Raw genomic sequence first — 24,438 nt, 5'->3', positions numbered from 1 at the left:
GGCACAATGAACAGTTAACATGAATTTTGAGCTGCTTCCCAAACGAGGCCAATATTTCAGTGAAGTTTCCAAATACATGACAGAAACTTATCTGAAAAAGAAATAAAATATTAATAAGTTGTTTATCTTCTGTTTCCAGTTTCTCAGTTTTTGACAAATGGAACTGTAAACTGAAATATTCCTGGAGCCTTTCCAACACAGATAGCTGATATTGCTAAGTTTTTTCAAACTTAGTGCATTATTTCAAGTTAAATCTACCTTGGCCATACATAGGTTGATTTTCCCCTCCTCCCTCCACTGTTCCTCAGCATTTCTTCAAGGCAATACACACGGTCACAATGAATTAAGAGTTTTAATTCCCTCAGCTGTCCTCTGGTGAAATGCTGAGTGAAACACTAGCCCTAAGGAAAGCGAGTGGGAACCATCATTGATTCTCACAAGGGCAGATTTCAGCCCCCTGACAGATTTTTCCTCCTTGTTAATCCAAACGTTAACACGTTGCTTTTTTTGAGGAGCTGTTTTCCCACATCTTAATGACATGAAGTATTAGTTCTTTACCGTTTTACCCCATTTTCTTCAAGAACCGTCAATAACAAAATTTTGTCCCTCAAAAACAAAACACCTTTTCCTGAGCATCTGAAGAAAATTTCACCTACACTTGCCCATTTAGAAATCACTCAAGAATGTATAAAATGGTTCCACTGTCATTAATATTTAAATAATCAAAAAAGCTTAATAAGACAGCCGAGGAAATCAGTTAGTACAAGATTTTATTCCAACTAACACAGAGAAAGTGAAGTAGCTACCAATGCAATAGAGTTAAAAATGCCTTATAAGTTTCATGGTTTATTACAAAACCAAAAATGAATAAAAGTTATTAAATTTATTTTAAAAAAAGAAAAACAAACCAAAAAAACCCCAAAATTAAACACCGGTGTGACCATATTTAATGTTTATGGAAACTGAGAAGCAGCAAGTAAGCATCTTATTGGTACGTGACATCGATGGACATCAAAAGGCAGCACTGACACTGCTCTATCCCTTCTCCTTCTGCCGTAAACATTCAATATAACCACTTTTCACAGTATCTGAAACATGACAAATGAAAAAATGAGTTGCCAACAAAGCCTGAGCAGCAAACCAGTTGTCATGAACACTTTTATTTTCAATGTGAGCACAGATTTTTCTGGGATTAGTTCAGCACTGAAAAAGCTCATTTACTGTTCAGATAATTTCAGCTTCTATGAACTCTGACATGTGAAACAATGCTCATCTGCGTGGTCTGGTTCAGCTTACATGCATAAAGCTAGTCATTTGACCAAAGCTACTTTTTCCACTTACAGTATGAAGGATCATCCTTCTGTGGTTACACGGGGGCGAGGGAGTTTTGCTGAAAGGTTATCTTCTACCGTTACTATAAGAACCTTCTAAAAATACTGTAATTTTTAAACTTACTAGCTATTTATACTCTAGTTGTACAATGTGTTTAAATATCAATTCAGAATATTCTTCATGTATATCATTTATATTTCCTAGAAAGCATCTTAACTGTTTGCAAAGCTCTTGACTCCCTTAAATGTCTATTTCTGGTATCATAACATACTTCAACTAGTTTGCACATTAAATTATCAGCAAGACCTTTCTCTTTTTATTTAAAAAAGTCTCAGTTTACACAATAATTTAATTTTATTAGCTCAAAATTCAACTTCTGTTTTCATTTCTCTGTTTCCCTTTTTATAATGCACCTAAGCCAGAGAGAGGGCAGGCTGTCCAGGCTAGCCACTGTGGCATGAAATGAGGATAACATGCTGCTTCCTTCTACTTCCATACTTATTCTTGATATCAGGCTTTAGTCCTGGCTTCTGAACTATGAACCCTGCCAGGTGCTGTGTGTGGACCTACCTCCTGCGCCCCGTTAACTTGGAAGCCCGTGCTAGGCTAGAGAGAGAGTCGCTCTGCAGAATATCCAGCACTGACACAGGCTGCAGAAAAATAAACTGAAGCTCAAATACAGGATCTTCCAATTTCTTGATTTCACTGGTGTCAGTTGGTAGATTTTCAATAGGCCTCCTATCATACTTTTTTTTTTTTTTCCCTTCCCCTCCTCATTCTGGGAGCACAGCCAATCCCCAGCACAGCAGCTGACTTTCCCCAGAACTAACTAGAAATATTCTGATAGACTCTATTTATAGACTCAAAAACTTAGGACTGGAAGCAGCCAACCAAATTTTTCCATTCCTTGCTCCCCTCCGCTATCTATCTATCTGTCCTGGGCTAACCTAAATTCCAGCTTCTGTGTTTCTCAAGAGGGAACTATCCTACCCAGAATAGGTATACCATAGGCACACACACCTCTTACACATCCAAAGCACCTGTGGAGACCCTTGCATGCAATTTACTGAACAGGCTAAAAGAATCCTCTATTTTTATGTCGCTGCAGAAAGTATTCATGCTGATCTTCTCTCCTGTCACTACAAATTAAGGTTGAAGAAAAAATCATGATTTCTGTAAGAGATTCTACCACCTGTATCTCAGACCTCTGTCAAGACCAGTTTCGACATGTACATAATTTCTTTGTTTACTTGGACAAAGCCAACAATAAATAAGAACTTTTTTTAGCAGGCCTAAACAGTGGAAGATACTTACTGGCTTTATTTTTGTTGTATTTTTTATATACACATACATACCTACATACACACACAGACACATATATATATATAGCTAATAGTTGCAGAAGTCAAGTAAGGTTAGTCCCCATTAGTTTCTGCACAATACAAATACGCAGCAAATAAAAAGTGCGTCCCAGAGTAAGAATATTATTTCAGCTGACTTGTCCTTGGACATATGACTCTCTAAAATTATTTATTTACAATACTATCAGATTCCATTGAGCATTTTATACTGCAGATAATGTATGAGAAATATAAATTTTGAAATAACAAGACCAGTGTGCTCTGGAAGCAATACCTGGCAAATCTGATTTTTACTTAACCTTACAAATGTTGCTAGGAAACCCTACTCAATATTTACTTCAAGCCTTTAAAGAAACAGACTAATTCATACTAAGCTACTGCTGGGAGCACTGAGGACTTGGCGGAGAAGCCCCAACCTAAATTTACTCTTGACATCTCACTTTCCTAATCCACAGACCTGAGGTACTATAAAAATATAATTACGAGTTGGATACGTAGTTACCTTGTATTTGGGGGACACACACACACACACCTGTAACAACACGGGTATTTTAGACCTTGCAGGCAGCTCAGACAAAGTAACAGAGATGAACAAGATGATCTGCTCTTTTGTCTGGTTTTGTGTATACTTAATTACAAAAAAAAAAAAAAAAAAAAAAAAGCCACAACATTAATGCAAAGTCTTCTACAAATGGCACATGGTTTTTACATTTCTGCCCTCTGAACAGTGGATAATTTAAAATATTCCATCATCGACTCTCATGCCTAGTACAGAGGTACCTTAATTTTCCCACGTGAAACTTCAAAGACTAGATTGTGCCAAAAAAAGTAAATGGGAAACGGTTGTGTATTTGCTGTTGTCTTTCAAACTGATTACATGAAACACATCCACAAAAATCAGTCAAAGATACTTCTTGTAAACCTAACTGACAAGATGTTGAATATTCTCAATTTTTAGTCATGTCAGACAAAACCACAAGTTTTCCTAGGATCTGGTGCACTATATTAAGCTACATTCTCTTGTGCCAATACCTGCTATTTTCCTTGCTCCTACAGTCCTTCTCTTCTTTTTCATTAAACCGTGTTTCTTATTCTTCTCCATTCCTGATCTCAAGCTATTCCTCTCTGGTCCTGAATATTTCTTCCACTCAGCATGAAAATCTCATTCATTTTTATTGATTTACTGATTTAAGTCATGCCAACATCAGTATCGCCTCTGAGTTTGGGGTACGCCGCATGATGGAAAAAAGCCAATATATATCCCAATCAGCAGAAACTCTTCCTATGGAGTTAGACCCAGTGCAAGATCAAAGCCTCAGGTACCCTGAGCAGAAGTCCCTCCACAGGAACACCTACTGACCCCCACTGCTATCGCCCAAAATCGTGGCTGGGGCTGCCATCTCCTCACACTTTGAAGCACGCCAGCTTTGAACATGAGCTTGGCAGACGGAGGACCCGGCTTCTGCGCCGCACCAGTGTTGGCTTCATGGACCTTGCTGCAATCTTTGTGCTTATTAAAAGAAAGTCTTACTATACTAGGTGTTTGTGCTGAAGCAAGCAGAACTCGAAGCGTCTGGAGATCATAGAGAATGTTAATACAGGTAGAAGGACATGGAACAATGGTGGAGGACACAGAGTATCTTGCTTATCACAGTATGGAGGGTACAAAAAACCCAAAAAGATGAAGTTCCTCTTAAGAAGTTAGTGAATGAGCTCAAAACTAATCTGGATCCTGGTATTACAGTGCTGATTCATTAGAAATTAAGATAGGTTCATAACTCTTTTTTTCCTGTATCTGTCTTATAAATAGACTTAATGGCTGTAAGTCATTTACAAGCCACTAATACATCACCTATTCAACTCAGCCTCATATTAAAATTAATTTATCAGACATCCGCAATATATAATTAGCTGCAAATCAATAGGTTTACTTTATGAAAATTTATTGATCCACAAAGTAGGTTTTTTTACCATTCTAATCTGTTAAATTAGTTTGCTTAAGTTACAGCTTCTTGTAAATTCTTAAGCACAGCTGCCTGTAAGCAAAACAATTCTGTTTTCCTTTACAGATTAGTATTATAATAAACATGAGAATATCTGCAAACCCTATCTAGATCTTTCAACTAGTTGAAAAGAAGTGAAATTCACTCATGAAAAAACAGGATACAGCCTATTTGTCACTTCAGTTTCATTTCCTACTTCCAGGATTTAATTCAGTTGTTTTTAAGATTTCTAGAGTGCTGTGAAGGCAGTGTAAGTAGGTACTCTGCTCATTCTGGACACAACTTATGAACAAACACATACACTGAAAACAGCGCCTCCAATTTTTTTGCGGAATAATTTCCTCTGCCCGTAACCCTGAATCTTTTTCCAATTACAGATGCTTGAGTTAACACGTGAAAATGCAATTAGCACACAGGCAGCATCTACGTTACAGGCAGTGTGGTGCAACAGAAGGAGCTCTATCGAGCCAAGCGGTTGGTCCTGAGGATCCACCACCCACTTTATAGGTGTCACAAGGGTTATGCTTCAGGTCAGCTCCAGTGGGGTCCCATGGACAGAAGCCTTTAGGGGCTGGAGTGCCCTAGGCGGGTCCTGGAGCACTTTTTTCCTTCACTGCTGGCTAAGAAGCATCTGTTTTTTCACTTCTCAGCTGCCCCATGATGTGAACTGCAGCACAGAGGATGGTAGCAACTGGAAGATTCACTTCAAAAGCACATTTCTGATCCAAATAAAAACACTAACACAAGCCGACCAAGCTTGTCCGTAGCCTTCTGCACACAGTTAACTCTTGTTTATGTTAGGAAAGAAATGCAGGACAATTTGCAGACCCACAATGGCTGCAGCTTTGGTCCCAGGGGGGAAAAAAAAAAAAAAGGCAAATCAGCAACTCACTTTTAATTTCTATGTCTATATAAATTAGCTCCTCTGATTTTTTTTCCTTTTTAAAATAACATGTTCATCCAAAACACTCGTCCTCCTTGCTTCTTCCACCAAATGGGTTTAATATGAAGTGAGTAACAGTCCTTTATCTCATTATCTGCATATGCAGTTTGAAGTTGTCATTACCGCATATTTAATCAGTCGAAATTTTCAATGCCTAATCTCCTTTTTACTGTCAAATCTTCAAAAACATAAATTCCAAGCAGTCTCAAGAATCAGAAAGGTTAGTTGGGAAACAAGCGCAAATCAAGTGCATTGTTCCATTGCAACATTATCTTATGTCATTAGTTGGCAGCAGCCATAAAGCTCTGGACCACTTCCAATATTTACTTCCATACACTGAGTAGAAGCTGACACGTCTAACCCCCCCCCCACTTTGTTCATCTTCCAGCTAGTTTACACAGATTCAGATTAAAATAAGGATTTAAAAATCCTAATCGAATCAATTGGGATTATTCCGGTTTGCCCCTGTGCATCTGAAGGAAGAGTATGGTAAAGTCATACAGGGTTTGTAGAGCTAATCCTGCAGCAATGTGGTTTTACTCAATGCATTTTACAGCGGGGCAGCCTGCAATAAAGGCTCAATGCAGAATTCTGACAAGCCAGTCACATTCAGTAAGTTTTTCTACTCCTTAAGGAATATTTATTGGCCAATATTTGGTTTTAATTATTAACTTAAGAAAGCCTTAGTGCTCACAAACAAACAAATATAGAAGGAAAATAACAAAAGCAAACCATGGTGCACCCTAAACCCAAGCAAACAGTCTACCAGCTGGGGGGCAATCCCCAAGCCACGGGGGAAGAGGACCTCCAACGCAGCATCCCACGCTCTCCCTGCTGGGCTCAGGGTGCCCGGCGAGCTGCAGGAGCCCCACACCGTACACAGCTTCAGAGAGCAGGTTTACTGCCCAAACGTACGGACACGCATGTCACAAAGGACTGTGCCCAACTCTGGGACAAGACCTCTTGCCAGTTGTGGAAAGCGACCCACAACGGTCCAGAAGCGTGCATCCCCCGACCAATGGGCCAGAACTGATGACATGTGGTTGTTTTCTACTAAACAATAAAACAAAAACGGACCTTGATCCTTAGACATGCCGAACATCATACTATATTGTCTTCAGATGACACTCCTTAATTTTTCCATAAAGTTTTCACATATCCCACCATGATCAACACCTGTGTAAAGTTTTTGTTGTTCTGGGTTTTTTTAATTTATCCAAATGAGTTTGGAAGTTAACAAAGTCAGATCTAGCAAAGTAGATCTGAAGCTACCATTAGAGGAAGAGCTCCCTAACTGCTCTAACATACTGCACTCTCTAGCACAAATCTAATTTAGTTTAAAATAATGAAGCTGACAGCTCAGATAGTCTGCCTGGAAACAGTGCAAATTTCCCACCCACCTTCATTTGCAAGGTCTCTGGCACTCCAGTCTTCAAAAACGCTGAAGTGCATGACAGGTTTCTAGAGACAAGCCTTCATCAATGCTAAAAGTGAGATCTCCGACCTTTTGGAGTGGCTCATATTTGAACTCCAGCCTCCTGAGGGAAAATAAAGGTTACTGTCTTGATGCCCTGACCTTAAGTCGTGCTTCCAGAAGCAGTCCCTTTCCTGCTCCTAGTCTGAGGGCAGTGACACGAAGCCTGACTAGGAAACCAGGTCCCACCTCCAGCCTAGCTTCGGTCAGACAACAGGCTGCGTTTGAAGGAGGAATATGGCAAACCACCTGCAAAAAAGTGCCCCCTCCCCGCTCTCTTACCTGCAGCAGTACTAACAAAAAGCTAAAGATACAAACACAATTGATTTTGCAAGGTGAGACGTTGCCAGAGTAAACCGGGTCTCGCCAGTTGTGAAACCAACGGGCTGGGAGAGCACGGGTCTCGGTGAGGACACGGCGGGTGACGCATTCACACGGGTCCATGGAGGCGGCTGCCTTGCGCAAGCTCGCGGGGATGCACGGGCGCAGGCGGCTGCCTGCCACGGCAGGGCAACGCACCTCTGACGGCACAGGGGCTTCAGTCCCTGCCCGTATCAGCGAAACTCAGCGCCTGCTCCTTTTCCTGTATGGCCTGAATCTGCCACCAAGAAGCAAAGCATGACTTAAAAATTAATTGAGCAGAGCACTGCTTTGACTAGAGAACTGCGCCAATCTCCTTGGGGGACTCCCAAGCCAAGACCTGGAGTTTCCCTGTACCCTCCATCCCGAGCCTTTGAGGCAAGTACAGAAGAAGAGCTGGCAAGCAAAAAAAATTAAGTATTGCAGGGACGGGGTTCACAGGACTGTGCTATCGTGTTAGCGCACCACAGTATTCAGAAAACCACTGCCAAAAACGCTACCAAGTCCCTATAGTTTGGCAGCTGGGACAGACAAAACCCCAGTCAGGACAGACGTAGCTACTTACTTCCCAATTCTGACCTGTGATTAAAAACTCTCAGACCACTGACAGATTGCACTGCCCAAAATAAACCTCTAAAATACATGCTTATTTTGTAGACTTAAGACTGAATACAAACTCAAAATGGGCATACACATACACAAAAATTGAAGTAAGATAATCTCCCAGATCCAAAAGATTCAGAAAACATTATTAAAGATGGCAGATATTTTTAAACTGCTTTTTCAGAAACCTAATTGCGAGGGAATCGGTTTATAAAGCCACCACTTTTAGAAACTTGGGATAGCACCTCTCAAAAGCAGACAAGGAAAGAAAAGCAAAATAGAAAAGATTCACGTGTCCAATCCAAATTTTAGCCTGAAAGCCCATTCAGAAAGTTATTTCACTTCCAGATGCAAGTCCGAAGTATTGTTTAGAAGAGAGAATGGAAATGAGTGAAGTGATATAAAAATTGTCAGAAACATTCAGCAATTAGTCTGAAATTTGCTTTTTAACCTCAGGGCTGTAACTCTTTGATCTATTATTAATTATCACTAACCACAATCAGCAGCATACCCATGCATTTTAGGAGAGCATACAAATTCCTATAAGCCCTTTTACATATTATCCACAAATACTGGATTCTGTTTCTGCTCATACCTTCCCACCAAAGTTTACTTTCTTTCTTTTTCAAGAAATACACTTGTATATTAACCCTAAGTTACCCCACCTCCAAATATGAAATTTAAGATATCAATTTGTTCATGAAGCAAATATGCAGCTTACAGAATCATGCAGATTTACAGAAATTTAATTTAGCAACCAGCTAACAACACATTCTAATATAACTGCAGGAGCTTAATTCACAGTTTAAGATAAAGAAATAAAATTCAAGTTCTTTTCTTGTGACCTGCCACCAATGTGGAAACTTCTGCTACAACACAACTCAGTAAAGGAACAGTGTCTTGCAGAAATACTTGTTCACATACTGAATAGATACAACCAGTGTTACTTATCCTTTTAAGAATCCAGAATCTTCAACAGCATGGTTTGGAGTTTCTGCAGCTTTTTTTTTTGTTTGTTTGGGAGGAGTTTCTGGGGGTTGATGAGGGGGGTGGGGTTTTGTGGTTTAAATCCTTCAGCATTGATTTCAGTAAAGCAGAGAAAGTCAACCACCCAGCTCACATCCTTCCAGAAAACACACAGTTAAGCTGTGGTAAACCATGTTAATAAACTTCAGTTGCAAAAAAAACCCAAAACAAAACAAAAAAACAACCAACAAACAAGGTCAAAGCTTCCCATTTAAAGAGACAGTTTATTTGAAAACTTTGTCCTGAAAGTAAATGAGCTCTCAAAGTTTTGTAAAGCTCCAGGGTTCCTGAAGATGCGTACTACTAAGGATGCGCATGCAGCCTGCTTGCAGGTGTGAGAAGGGAGTGAGTGCCTCCTCCATGGATTAACAGGGCCTCCCTGACCTACGATCCCTTCCCCCATAGCGTAAAACAAAAAAGTATGCCTTCCTCCAAGGTCAGCCTGTCTCCTCCAACAGTAAAACCAACGTGGCTCTGGCAGGAGAGGGTTTTCCTGAGGACCCAACAGACGGTGACCTTCCACTGCAGTTTGCACTAGTAGGGCAGCAAGCAGCCAAATCATGCCATGGTCTATTTAGGGTGCATTCAAACGTGCCCAATAATGCTGCAAGGAGTTGGACAATTGCACACAATGGAAATACTCGGTTTTTTTTTTTTCTCCACAGATCTCTCACTTTGAGGAGACTGCATCTGAAGTAAAGTAATTCATATGCTGAGCACCAAGCACTGTGTAGCAACCAGCTGCATGCAAAAACTGATAAAAGTACCAAACTTAGACATTTAATACCTGTTTTTCACACACTGTTTTTAGTTTCCTCATCGGACCATTTTTATCACTCTTACACAGCCATATTTTAAGACACATTTGCCAGAGAACAAGCTGTGGTTCTATATTCATCCTAAACTGTGGGATTTTCTGACCTCTGAGACCTTAAATCTGAAATCATAGCATTCCACTGTTCTCCAAGAAATTCTGGTTGAAATCAGTCCATTATTAATTCCAGCTCCTACAACTCTGCTTGAGTTAAAAACCAGAAACTGTGTTTTAAAAACAAGAGCAGTTTTGCCCTGCAAATACAAGTGCCAAGATTATGGCTCGACAAGGCATAATCTTTTAGCAGAAATGTGCACTTAGGGTATTTCATAGGTTCTTTTCCCTTTCCATCCCTTCAGTTTGTTCTCATGTCCATGTCACACCATGCTGCTCACCAAGTTGCACCGACCTGTTGTTTTTAGAGCTTCAGAGTCAACTGGATCGGGAGCCTGACACCCGGCTCTCACACACAACGCACCCAAAAGGCAAAATCAGAGTCAGACCAGACAAGGCACCGCCCAACCATATATTTCACCGCTGCAAACAATGTATTGTTCAGCTACAAACAACACCCAACAGCAACCCCTACTCAAGCCTGGGTTCAGCAAACGTCAAAATATATGTAGAAATCTGATTCAGCTGGACAGAGCACTTCGCAGAAGGTTTAAGTTCCATTTATGCTAAGTGTTGCTTGAGTTAGGACAGGTTATTGAATCACAACTTCACATTTTCCTCCCTCTGCAGTCAATACAAGTACTTCAGGAGTATCAATACCGCCGCAGCAATCCCTACGCCCGCTTACCTGAAAAATTGCAACACATAGCCCATAAAACAGGACAGGAACATTTCTATACAGCACGTACTTCAGACATCGGTGTCTTCCTGTCCTCGTGAAAATGGACTGATCCATACTGTAAGAATATGGATAATCAAAATTTCTTCTGCTTGCTAAGATCTGTGCACAAAATGTGATGCCACCTTCCCCTTTTTCAGAAAACCGGCAAAGGAAGATATCATAGTGAGATTCCATATCACCAAAAGTGATATAAAAGCTAGAAAACAATTATTAACTATGGCAAACTGATTTCCAACAGCCAAGTATTGCAAAGTTCAGTGGTATCAACTGGCAATAGAAATATTTTGGTAATACACAACATTACTTACCTGCCCCCCCACCCCTCAAGAAAGAAACAAACCCTAGATACTGTCATGCAGATCAACAACAGAGCTCCTTTTTCCCCAGATTTGGAAGATCCACCCATTTATGGAACCCAATTTTCCAGCAGCGTGGACTTCTCCCTGCCACAGCACAGGAGTCAATTAATATATATAATTTTCAGGGAAAATAAGACGTCATTACCAGTCACATTTTCAAGAGATACTTTATAAGAGATTTTGAACTCCTCAATAAAAAGAGCAAAACAAAAAAAACCAGCAATCTCAACAAAATAAGAACAAAGCGAGCTGTAAAAAGTACAAGGCTGTTAAACGCATGCTGATACAGAAAGGAGAACCTTTAGACCTCCTGGACTGACATATTAATACAGACTCCTAACTTCTTTAGTGAGAAGTAAAACCATACACATGTAGAGGTCCCTATTGTATCAAGATTATACCCAGAACTGTTAAAAATTACACAAAATTATACAAGAAGCTACAAAAAAAAAAATGTAACTTTTCAAATTGAAAAAAAGCACAGATTTAAGACTATGGCCTGCAATATGAAAGAATCCTTGGCAAAAAAAAAGTTTGCACAGTAAATTTGTGGGAAGCTAAAGGGGAAAACAGCCCTGCCAAGCATGGAGAATATTTTAACAGTGCAGTCTTTTTCCCCATAAAGTCCGTCAGCAAACAAACAGAGGTCAAGGCCATTCATAAATTATAAAAATACTATTTACCAGACCTTTAGCTCTCTGGCAGGTATAATTCTGATAAGTGACTATTCTAGATAATATTTAACATAAAAGTTTATTTACAAAAATACTTGCAATAGCCTGAAATCAGATTTTAACCAGAATCACCCATTCAAGTCAGTGAAGGTTACACATAAACGAAGATCAAGTTGCTGGGTTGCGTTTTTGGTTTAGGTTGGGTGGAGTTTTTTTGGGGCTGCTACAAGTAGGGTCTAGGAAAAAAATGCTGATCCATGTGAATGGCTCAGGAACAGACAGGTATAAGAAGTCCCTAAAATATTGTCAATGTTTGATCAAAGATTTGACCATAAACCCTAAGAAGTCAATGAGAGTGTTTCAATTCCTTTTAACAGACGTGAGTTTAGACTCTAAAATACCATGAAACGCTGTTTTGAAATCTCCTTGACTGAATGACAACAATTGAAAAACAATTATTGATAAACATATGCAATTTATGTTAAAATGGCAAACTTTTTTAGTAATAACACATCAAATTTTGTGAATTTGTCCCACACTGGATTACACCAGCAGAACTGCCAGAAAGAAACTACAGTAGGAGTATCAGCCCTTTGTTTCCACCACAACTGCTGAGAAAAGCGAGTATGTATGTGTACATACATGGGTTAATATGAAAATTAGAGGGAAAAGGCACAGCAGAAGCTTTAGGTAAGAAGAGCTAATGCAGCAGAAAGGTCAGCCTCCTCAATTTTTACTGTTGTTTCAAGCAACCATGACATTTTCCTAGGCCATTTTGATAATTGCATAATTGGCACGATCATGAGGCTTAGGCTGGTACCCTGATTCAGATGAGCAATCACCTTAAACTGAAATCTGATCTGGATTCTTAGTGTAGGTTTTCATCAGTGACATCAGACAATCATACCTAGGTTCTTTTTCAAGACCACTTTGCTATTATTTATTTAGGAAACATTTCTTCGAAACGTCATTCATGGAGGGCAGGATTTATACACACAGGCAGACAGGTATGATTCATCCTCTATTAAAAATTAAACATGTAAAAATCTTTCATAAACAAAGACATGTTCTGCATGCATATTAGCAGAAGAAAAACATTTAAAATGGAATAAGGGAACTTGGTTTTGCTTAAGAAGCTCTTGCTCCCCAAACACCACAAGTTGCAGTGTTAGAAAGAAAGCTACCACCAACTAACTGAAGAAGAACCATAACTGTGGACATCTAATAGAAGTAACTGAAGGAGAAAGAGAGAATTGTTCTAGCTGACAGTGGGTACTTGGCACAGTCAGTAAGGCAGCAAGGCATTTTAAATGCCTAAACTATATTTATTAGACACTATCAGCAAGTATAACTGACTCAAGACAGGTGATATTCTAATAGGGAAAAAAGTAATTTTTTACAGTAATATTCTAAAGACTCATTCTCAGTGTGAAAAAGTCTTCCTCATTCCTGGTCACCCACTCCTTTTCACCGAGTAAGCTGCAAGTCAGAAGCAGTCTAAAAAAGGGTACAATGTCGAGATTCAAAAAAGTAATGCTGCCAAAACAAGATATATTCAATGCTGGTCATCTGTTGGCTTTACAGAACCATGTGGCCTATTTTCTCCCTTCACCTTAGTCTTTACTTATGGCAATTTACACTGCAGGGTAAGTATGCCTGGGAAAAAGACTTAGAATACTAGAAACTTTAAAATATTGCAGACTTTGAAGGGTTAATCACATGCTGTAGAAGTTTGCATAATGTACGATGCCTGATATAGTTGACACATCAGGAAAAACACCCGACTGGAAGGAACAAGGATCTGGTTTGGATGTCAACTGCAGAGGTGCAATGCTGCTGTTGGGACGACATGAAGAAAGAGAGACCTCGCAATCCCCACGCCATGCTGACATGGGACAGCTGAAAACGCACCCCGGGATGGTGGGTCTGACACGGTTTTAAGCTACGTGTGTTTTATCACAACACACGAACAAACTCACACGGGGTTTCCTCTGTTTTAGCTGGAAGGAGGCACAGAAATGAAGAGAAAAGTAAAGATCAATGGGAGGTTGGTTACCTTTTATGTGTGTGACATCCTGTACTGGGTCTGTATGACCTGACAAATACCTAAGCAGGCACCTAAGCATTCAAATCTGTACTGCTAAAATGACTTCTACATGAATCCACCCTGAAACTTGTAAGGGCTTTGCACAGGTCCCCGGCTGCACCTGTTAGCATAAAGCCATTGCCAAGCAGATTAAGAGCAACATTTAGTTAAATAATGGGGCTGAATTAAAAGATTTGAAATAATGACACAAGTCCTAATCTGAACTATAGATCAGGATGCCTGAAGTGTCGCAACCCTGCAGATCTCCATCACCTGAGAGAATTCCACACGTTCAGTAATAGCTGTGAGCACTAAAAATTTCAGGATTTCAATCCTGCAAAGCTACACTCACCTGGAGAGCTTACTGAGGTATCAGCTTAGAGAACAAAGATGGAAAAGTGTATCGAGCCTGATGACACAGATTACCCATTTACTGGTCTAGAGGTAAATAGATGAGAAGAGCTACCATGGACTAATGTCAGGTCAGAAGACTCCTTCAAAAGCCTTATGAGAAACCATCATTCCAAACACAACTATTGATGACCACCACGCTCCTACCAGCATCTCCCTCTTTATTGTGCCTGTCCCTGCAACAGATGACAGCCTTGACTCAGCGCAAGCAGCACTTCTTCACACAAGAGCTCTCACGGCTGGCAGGAGCTCCTTGCCCAAGTAACAGTGCTCAACCACCGAGGCAGTAAAATATTGGGTCTTTATTTTCAGGCATCCCACTTTTCTCACCATATAAATAACGCAATTTATGAACATTCCATCGGGTAAAATAACTAGAAAAGAGTAACTTCATCTTCCTTGATCCAAGAAAGCACATTTAAGCCAAACCTGGATGATAACAAATATCCAGCTACATGCAAAGTTCAGCATGAAGGTAGGATACAGCCCTTTCCAGTTGAGAAAGATATATTAAAAAGTGCGCTCTTTAGAGACCATATTTGAAATGGCAAAAGAAAAAGTGAAGTACGGCTTGCAAAATGATGAGATTGCAGAGGTATTGGACAGATCTGAGAATAAAATGGTAAAATTTAAAGTCTTTTTTTTACCTCCCCGAAAAAACAGATAGGCTGTTTCCCCTCCTCAAAAGCACCATTATTTTAGGTATTATGTTTTTCACCGCAACACTATTTTTTCAGAAATATTTAGCACCATACAGATATGGAAAACACTACGCATCCTCTTCACTCCAAGAATAAGGCAGACGTTTCATTCACGGAGGGCAGCTGCCTATCTCACGAGAAAAAAAGACCTGAGAAAGGTAAATGCAAATTCTGTTACTGGCCGTTTCGCTGAGCTTCAGCACAACCCTTTGGTGAACCGGTTTGACACATGAAGAGGCTATGCAACTATTCTAACTCAGTCATGCTGTCAGATGTCCTTAATAGCTTGTAATACTGACTATGAAACCAGCTAGTTTATGAAAGTAAGCGTCCTTTATGAGATACATGAACACCTGTTTGCTGAAGAAGGAGTGCTTCCACAAATCAGGCAAGAAACGCACATTCAAACGACACTGGCATATTTCTCTTTCACCAAAAGTGAGGAGATCAGTTTATCCATTTATCCCTTTCAAATGCGTCAAGTTTTAACAGCCCTCCTCCTTCTGGAGGCATTTTTCTATATATACAAACCAAATGTTCCTACAGTTAAAATACAGAAATAATATGTTGCCACAGGCTTGTAAAGTTTAGTTTTTAAACTTAACCAGTTAAAGTCTGGTGCGTACTTATAACCATGCATCTTACAAAAACGGATTCCCGACACTGTTGTTTCCTTATCCTTGTCTCAACATTCCATCTGAGGTACAACATTCAAGCACCAGCTAAGAAAGAATAACCATTATAGGACACACGAGAGCAATTTTACTAAACTCTCATTATGGGAAAAACAACATTTATAGTAGTAAGAGCTCATAAACATACTAAAGCTACACTTTCAAATCTAATAACAATAGAATATAATATGTTCTTTTTAAATATTAAAGCCAGCGCTTTGTTTTTATTAAAGGCAGAGCAAAATGCAGCAAGAAACCAGCAAATCTAATGACAAGAATTGAAATGCAAACAAAGAATTATGCATCAGCTTGAGAAATACCACCCTGGTCCCCATTTTAATTTACACCTTGTTAGTTTAACGCAAGGGAAGAAAAAAAGGAAAAAGAAAAAAAAAAAATTTGCCTGCTCACCTTGACACGTTTTCTGGAATGTACTCTAGAACTGGATACCCATCACTTCTTCTGGATGCCAACTCCGAATGCGACTTCCAGGTCTCCACTAGCGTGCTGACGGGAGGGAACGAGCTCAAGTGCTGAAACGCCTGCTCTCGAGCAACCGGCCGCGACAAAGATATCGTGCCTTGGGCACCGATCCTGTAGTGAAATGACTGTCCACCTGAATTTACACCCACAATGGCAGAAGATGGTATACTGTTTTCTTGGTAATAGCTGCCATCGTCAGGTTCCTGCTTAATTCCCACATGTAGGCCTGGATTTGGAAAACTGCTACCTTCACAACTTCCATCAAATGAAGAAACAGGTGGTCCTAAAATCCCAGAAAGAGAGTAATAGTCTTTGTCATCCATAAAAGAAAAATACGAGCCATCTGTAAATGGGAAGGGATTTACTGTTTGATTCCCTTTAAAAGAGGCACCAGAACAAGGATGCTTGGCCGACTCTTGCTTCACTGGTACTGAAAAAGAGGAATCGGAGTTTATTTTGCTGCTGTCGCCAATGCACGCGCTGCCGAACGAACCGTCTGGCTCGGGCTTTATGAACTGAACAAGGTTCATCTGACTGTTGTTGGAGATGGCATTCTCCATTTCCTCCATCTTAGGAAACGTGAGTTCTTGAGCACCCTTGTCTTTTGTTTCTGGACTGGGAACAGCATCTTGGCTTCTGCTAGGTCCCGCCGGCGTGCCGGAAGCCGGGAATCCTAGGGAGTTGTTTACAGGGCTACAGATGGACGATCCCACAGTGCTAACCGCTGGGCTGGAACGAGTGGACCTGTTATTGGCATTGGAAGGGCTGGCAATGGAGCTCCTCGAGTTCAGGTTCGCAGGACTGGACACAGAAGACCGCATAGTGATATTATTGGGACTCGAGACGGGAGATTTCACGCTGCAATGACTGGGAGGACTAGAAATTGGTGATTTCATGCTACTTATAGGGCTAGAAAGCGGAGACCCGACGTTGCTAACGTGCGCGGGACTGTGCAACATGGACCCCCGGTTTTCAACATTCGGCGAGCGTGACAGAGGGGTTCCCTGGCCCATGGGGCTGTGCACAGCAAAGTTCCCAAAGTTAGCAGTAGTTGAGGACACGGAGTTAACCCCCGCAGGACTACACACCGAGGAAGCCATGTTCTGAGGGCTGCAGCCCGAAGGGCTTTTCTCTTGACACATGATTGGGCTTTTGACAATAGTGTGCATGGCACCACCGTTCACAGCGCTCCCAGAGTCCGACATCAAAGACCTCAGGGGCCTGCTGGCGCTGTGGAGGGGAGAAGAGCAATGGCCATTCTCCTTGTAGAGCTTCACCAGCTGCTCCATGTTCTGGTAGATCTTTCCCGGGCTCCCTTGGTTCTGCTGATCGTAGGGGTAATCGGCATCTCGTATCGAATCCATATATAAACCCATGGATTCGGCCACCGTTGCCGACAGCTCCTTCGACTCTGTCTCAGTTTTGATGTCAGAGGGCAAAAGACTGGGCTGACCGCTGTCTTGCTGCAGGCAGGAGAGTAGCTCGGGTTTTTCTTTGTTGCTTCCTTGAGTGCTGCTGTTCGCAAAAGCACCGGCAGCGCAGCTTACGTTTACAATCTCCATATAGTTACTGTCATCAGTCTGCTCTCCAGCACCTATAGAAGAATACTCCACAGACTGAGAAACTTGACCCCACCGTCTCTCCATATCTAAGCCTTCTGGGTAGCTGTGGTATCCTTTTGTCTCCATAACTAGCAAAGACATATACAAAAAAGTAAAATTAATAAGTGACAGGATAGTGTGACTTCCTAAGGAAATTTCCTTATTTCCCAAGGAAACAAGGCATATCCGCTCACTCCGTCTATCCTCCTCTCTGCCTGCCTGCCAGTCCCGTTTCCCTGTCCCATCCATCATCCCTCAACCATTTGTCCAATTTCAATCAAACCGAGGGAAAAGGTCTCATGGATGTGACAGCCCTACGGGTTCCAACAGAAAACCATTCAGCAGTTAGAAAAGACCCAAATTATTGCTCCCTGCCCTGCCCCAAAAGGAACGGCTCAGCAACGTCAGCACAACAACCGCCCACCCTCGCCAGCCACAGCCCTGTGGGTGCCCCTCACCCAGGGACGTGGGAGCTAAAAAGGGAATGGGGTGGTAGCAAGGAAGGAGTGGAACCAGAGAGGTCCTGAGAGGAGGACACGCTGGTGGTAGGCAGGACAGAAACCCCATGGAAATTGCTCATCACAGCTCTGCTCTTCCAAGGACAGCTCTTCTCCTCCAGGGACCTTCCACTGCCACGCTACAGGGAGAGCAAAGCAGGGAAGCGGGTGTGCTAAGAGGGTTTCTCTTCATCATCCAACTTAACACAGGATGCTTTAGAAGGAAGAAGCAATTCTGAGGGGCCAGGTTCTGACTCGCCCCTTCACAGCTCTACAAACTGTTTGTAGAGCCACGCCAAGGGTGGGCTGAGAGGGGAGAGAAGCAGTGCAAAAGTCGCACGGGAAACATTTCTGCCACAGAGGAAGGGGATCAGATTAGGTGGGGATGCGCGGCTATTAAATGGATCTGTAATTCTGAAAACCTCCCGGGGCAGCCAGCAAGAGGAATACATAAAGAAAAGTAAACCTTGTTCTAAAACAGATCCTAAATCCCCCCTCCCATCCCACATGCCACTCTCTCAAGGAGCAAAATGCATGACCTAGCCACCATTATTCTGAAAATCACATATAAGTAACAACAGTTTTTGTGGTTTTGTTCTTAAGGAATCAGCTCATAGTATCATTAGAACTGTAGATACTCAAGTGCCAACAGTTACAGTATCAATATTATGTAAATATTTTTTCCTTTTAGAATGCATTAGTTTTCCAATATTTAATTTAGTGTTTAATCCCTTTACTTAACACTACTTAAAAACACTATTTTAAGCAGAATTATAGAAACAAAACAAAAACCTTAAAATGAATAACTCAAATACTTTTTTGTCTTACTTAGAACTATGGCCCTATGCCTACATTCCCCTCAAGCACAAACTTTATTAGAACATCATTCTGTGCATCAAATTGCATTCCTATAGCCTAAAATTTTCAGACAGAACTGCCTACTTTCACATAAAGTCACTTGGAGATAATCACCTACCCCTGATTTAAGTGCTGAGCAAGCCTAATTCCTAGAGAAATCAATTGCAGCTGTGAGTGACCAGAATTTCTGAAAACCAGGAAACTTAGTTAAGGCTTAAAATTAGGATGTAAGTGAATTTTAACCCTCAGAATCACTCGCAGAACCACCAAGTACCAGGAAATCTCAGTTATAGGCCTAACGTTACACTGGTGCATGAGCTTCATAGTGACCTCTCCCACAGCAGTGAATTTCAAACTTCATACATAATCAATAGGCAAGCATGCTTTAAAACTTCAGCAAATAAAAATCTGGGTCACACAAAGGAAAAAAAAAAAAAAAAGAAAGAAAATGCCTGGTCCTGCGCTTCCAGAGAGAGAGGCACTGTCTGGTAAATATATCCGAGAGGATCAAAAAACTGCAGAGAGATTATTTGTGGCCTCACACAAGTTCGGTTTAAAATGACAGATATAAATTAGTGAGAATGAAGCAGCAAAGGGATTTTTTGGGGAGTGCTGGTTTCTGTCACCTCCGAGCGCCTTGGTGGGTAGTAGAACCGAATAATCATCTCACGGGCTGCTGGTAGCATAAGGGTTTGGTTTTGTTCTTCTAAGCAGAACTTATTACAACTTGACTAGCATGTTTATCCACAGTATCCACACTTCACCTACTGCACAGACATGCCTTTTTACTAACTTTCACTCAGTGAATTTGACTGTGGGCTAAAACATCTACGGACCACAACAGAAGCCAAGTCATGTTGCGTATCAGAATCGAGACCATCTACACCTGATATTTTCAAGAAGGAAGCTTCTATTATGAGCGCAGAGGTTTCTCCAGACCCCCCCTCCCCTCTAGAAGTACTCGCACACCGCCAGTTATGTTTTTCACCCCCAAACATATCAACAAACACAGCCTCTGCAGTACGAGTCTCCGATCAATCAAGCATGAAACCAGTTTCACAGCAACAGTCAAATAAAAAATCAAATGGTACCTGGTATCCCTGCAACCAAAAGGTCACCTAGATACGGGAAAATCTGAAGTAAATCCAGTTTCATGAAAACTAAACCGATGGCTCAAGCGACCACCCACTCCTTATTTCTCGGTGTCTGTAAATGAAAGTTTCTCTGCCAGTGAGCTGCTTCGCTGATATAAAATTGCCCAAAGGACCCGAGTTTCATCGTCAAGGATGGGCTGGGGTTTTCCCCCTTTCTCCGGGGTGGGCTAGCAGCAGGGGCGGGTGGGCTACCGCCTCTGCCCCGCCGGCACCGCCACCCGCGGACCCCGAGCGGAGCCGGACGCGGGTCCCGGCGGCGTGGGGGGGGGGGGGCTGGTCCCTCCGTCCTGACACACACGCACACGCGTGTTAATAACCACGCAGGCAGCGCTCACGCTGATTTCCCTATTTGCCCGACGCCGTACGGAGCATCACCGCAGCTCCCGAGCAGAAGGCACCGCTTTGCACCCCCAACCAACCCCCCCCCCCCCCGCGCTCCGTCCGCTTTCCCGCAGGTACAATCTGGATTGTCACGCGTGGGGAAACGCAGCAGCGAGCGAGCGAGCGAGCTCCTTCTCTCCCTCGCAAGCGTCCGCCGGGGGAGGGATCCCGAGAGCCCAAACCCGAGCCCTCCTCCCCTGCTCCCCCCCCCCACCGCCCGGACCTCCAAGCGATGCAAAAAAAACCGCTTTTTTTTTTTTTTTCTCCCCGCGAACGCCGCTCTGCCCCCCTCCCAGGGCGGATTATCACCGTGACACCCCCCCCACAGCGAGCACTGTGGTGGGGGGGTGCGTGGGGTGTCTGTCACGGGGTGCCGAGCCCCCGAAGTGTATGTGTGCGTGTCGTCGTCGTCGTCCCCCCCCGCCACACCCCGCCAGCCCCACCTCCCGGTGCGGGTCGGGGAGAGGAGGGTCAGCCCCTGCCCCGCGGTACCTGTTGCGGCGGGGCGCGGAGCGGAGGGTGGCGCGGAGCGGCGCGGAGGGCGGCGCGGAGGAGCGGCGCGGAGGAGCGGCGGGGCTCACCCCCCCCCCCCCCCTTTTCCTTTCCCCGCCCGCCCGAGGCGCGCTGCGCCGCACCGCCCGGTGACACGGCGCGGCACCCGGGAGGGGACGGGAAAAGGTGCCAAGTCCTTTAAAAACATGTCACATGCCCACATAAAGTTCAAGTTTACGTCCCGCACGCCGCGCGCCCTCATTGGCGGGCCGGACGCGGGGCGCCGCGCGGCCGGGGCCAGACCGCCGCCCCATTGGCTGGGCGCGCCGTCAGTCACCCGCCGGGCGACATGACTGAGACAAAGTTGCTGCGACACAGGCTGGGAAACGCATCTCCTTAAAGCCGCAGGGGCCTCCGCGGCCGCGCAACCCCCGCCCCGCAGACCCTACGCGGGGACGGGCCCCCCCCCGCCCGCCGCCGCCGCCGCGCACGGAGGCGGCCCCGGGGAAGGGCGGTGGCGGCGGGTCGGGTCTCCGTTCCGTCCCCGTCCCCCCCCCACCTCCTCCGCGGGCAGGTGAGGTGCGCGGGGCGCGGCCGCCCCCGCCCGGTGTCCGCGCCGCGCCGGCGGTAGGGCCGGGCATCGCTAGTCCGCCGGCCCGGGATTTCCGCCTTTCAGCGGCGTATGAATATGCGCGGTACCGATTGCAGCGGTGATTTAACCGAAAAATTACAGAATCTTTTTAAAAAAAAGAAAGGGGGGAAAAAAAAAAGAAGAAGAGCGGAGCGGCGGAGCGCGGGAGGGTTCAAGGACTCGTCCTCCGCTCTCCGCCGGGGCTGGCTCCGCTCCGCGGCAGCCGCGCATCCCGCCGGGCGCCGCCGCCCGCTGCCTCCCAGGGGCAGCGAGAAGCGCCCCCCGGCTCCGGGATGCTGCCGCCCCCCGCTTCCCCCGGTGTGTTCCCACCCCCCCCTGGCGCCCTCGTCCCGGCTGCAGGAATACCCTTTTCCCAGGGAAAAAAAAAAAAAAAAAAAAAAAGACATCGAGCAAACTTTCACGCGATGCGCTCCCAACTCGCTCCGTAAATAACGCCCCCAGCCCCCGGCAGCCGCTGACACACGGTCCCCACCGGCCCCGGCCCCTGCCGAACCCCGGCCCCCACCCCCCCGAGCCCTCGGTGGGCCCCGGGCCCGGCGGGGACAGCTCCACGGCCCCGCGGGGTGACAGAGGTGCCCCGGGGCGCGGGGGGGGGGGGGGGGGGGGCTGAGCCCACCAGGGAGCGGTGCGACGCGCTGGGGGGGCGGGGGGGGGCACCGCGCATCTTCGCCCGAAATCGCCCCCCCCCCCCCGCTCCGCTCTGCGCGCTGGCACGCCGCGCAAACAGCCCGATCCGCGTATGCTCCGCGGAGCGGGGCTTGCGGTCACTGGTCACAGTGAAAGCGGCAAACAGCCCCCAGGATTTGGGGTGTCACGTGCCCCCTCTCATTTTCCATATTCTGCCAAATATCGACCCGCACTCGCGGCCCCCGCCGGGCACGGGCCGAAGCGGCGGCGGCGGCTCCTTCCCAGTGCCCGCGGAGCGCCCCGCGGAGCCGGCGCGGGCGAGCAATGGACGCGTCCTTCCCGCGAAGTTTTCACTGATGGGGACGGGACTGGCCGTGACCTGGATATGCCGGTCGGTGTGGCGGACACCCGCCCGGCCCCCGCCGCCCGCCCCGCGCCGCTCCGCGCCCCGCGCAAGGCTCTGCGCTGCACTCACCTCCCCTACGACATGGTGGCGCGGCGGGAGGCGGCACGGCCCCCGGTTAGTGCCAGCAAACCATCCGAGAGCCCGCACCGCCACCAAAAAAAAAAAAAAAAAAAAAAGTACGCGGAGGAAAGGCCGGGCAGCGGGCAGGGGCGGCGGGAGGGGGCTGCGGCAGGCGGCGGCGGGGTGCCCGCGGCTCTGCGCGGCTCTGCGCGGCTCTGCGCGGCGCGGCGGGGCGGACAGCTCCCACCATGGACGCCTAGGTGGGTGGGTGTTCCCGCGGGTCACACCCTCGCCCGCCGGCGGAGGGGAGCGGGGGGTGGATCCAGCACCGGCGGGAGGGGGATTTGGGGAAGGGGGGGTGGGGGGGAGAGAAGGGAGGGCGGGGGAGGGAGGGAGAGAGACACCCTCCCCCCCCCAAAGAAAAAAAAAACCAAACCAACAAACCCGGAAAAAAAAAAAAACTTATGTCATTCCAGGTAAAACTCCCATCTGCGCCACCAAGGAAGAGGAGGGAGGAGAGTGGCGAGGGTGTAAACTTTTTCCTCCCCCCCCCCCCGCCTCCCCGGTGCCGCCCGGCCCCTCGCAGCGCCCGGCGGCCGCGCCGCCCCCGCCGCCCCCTCCCGCCCCGGCGGCTCCCGGCGGCGCCGCGGGGTTTCTCACGCACGGAGCCCGCCGCCGCCGCGGTTCCTGGTTCGCGGAGCCGCCGGAGGAAGGGAAGGAGGGCGGGCGGCGGGGAGGGAGGGAGGGAGAGAGGGCGGGCGGGCGGCGGGGGAGGAGTGTCTCCCCGCGCCCTTCCCCAGGCGGAGCGTCTCTCCCGGCCCCGGTGGCGGCGGCGGCGGCGCCCCCCCCCCGCCCGCTTCTTCCCCGGGGAACGCGGCAACCCTGGACGGGATTTCGGGAGGAGGCTGCGCCCCCCAATTCCCCTCCCCTCCCTGGGCCGGCGCCTTCCTTCGCCCCCCTCTCTCCCTCCCCGCTCCTGCCAGACGGGGGGAGCCGGGCCCCGCTCTGCCCTCGCCGTCCCAGGGTAACGGCGGGGAGGGGGCGCGTCCCCGCGGAGCAAACCCACCCTGATTTCAGACATTTAAAAAAAAAAATTAAAAAAAAATTTAAAAATCGGCGCTAACATCGATGCTGGTTTTAAATTAATATTTCACTTGTAGCTAATACCTTTTAAAATTGATTATTTTTAAGTTCAGGGCATTAAATGCCTCTTCATTTAAACATCTCAAGGAAAAAAAACCCGAGGCGTTGGAGGGAGGAAAAAGTTGGCCCTCTTGTAATACCCTCAGTGAAGTCTTTAAACATGTAAAAGGACTGTTCACCGGGAATTTTACCTGCACCGAAGCCTCCGTAGGATCGGGGCCTTGGAAAAGGCAAATATTTTATCAGCTGTTGTTTGCATCCGTCCAAGTTTGTGGGTAACTTGATAAATGTTAGACAGGAAAGCATAAAGTGCTGGTAAGGCCAGACTTGGAGATAACGGCGCGTTCAATAGCTTAATTTCACAATTAGTTTGCTATATTATTGGAAGCAAATCATATTTCACTGTG

General features: G+C 45.6%; 1 protein-coding gene across 3 annotated transcripts in view; it reads right to left on the bottom strand.

Annotated features, from left to right (window-relative positions):
- The window catches only part of NR3C2 (nuclear receptor subfamily 3 group C member 2), a 220,759-nt gene extending 197,180 nt beyond the window's left edge, over window positions 1-23,579 (bottom strand). Inside the window, exons 1-2 of one of the 3 annotated variants that reach the window (XM_074823833.1) lie at window positions 22,898-23,579; window positions 16,089-17,850 (exon numbers count right to left, since the gene is read on the bottom strand). In XM_074823833.1, coding sequence (XP_074679934.1) covers window positions 16,089-17,848 — 1,760 coding nt within the window. In that variant the 5' untranslated portion in view covers window positions 17,849-17,850; window positions 22,898-23,579. Of the gene's footprint in view, window positions 1-16,088; window positions 17,851-20,207; window positions 20,332-21,143; window positions 21,223-22,897 lie in introns of those variants that run through there. The other 2 variants (XM_074823834.1, XM_074823832.1) reach the window with 2 other exon arrangements.
- Window positions 23,580-24,438: the final 859 nt, after the last annotated feature.

Source organism: Strix aluco, chromosome 4 (genome assembly GCF_031877795.1).
Source record: "Strix aluco isolate bStrAlu1 chromosome 4, bStrAlu1.hap1, whole genome shotgun sequence".
NCBI lineage: Eukaryota > Metazoa > Chordata > Aves > Strigiformes > Strigidae > Strix > Strix aluco.
This window is presented reverse-complemented; position numbering and strand designations above follow the sequence as displayed.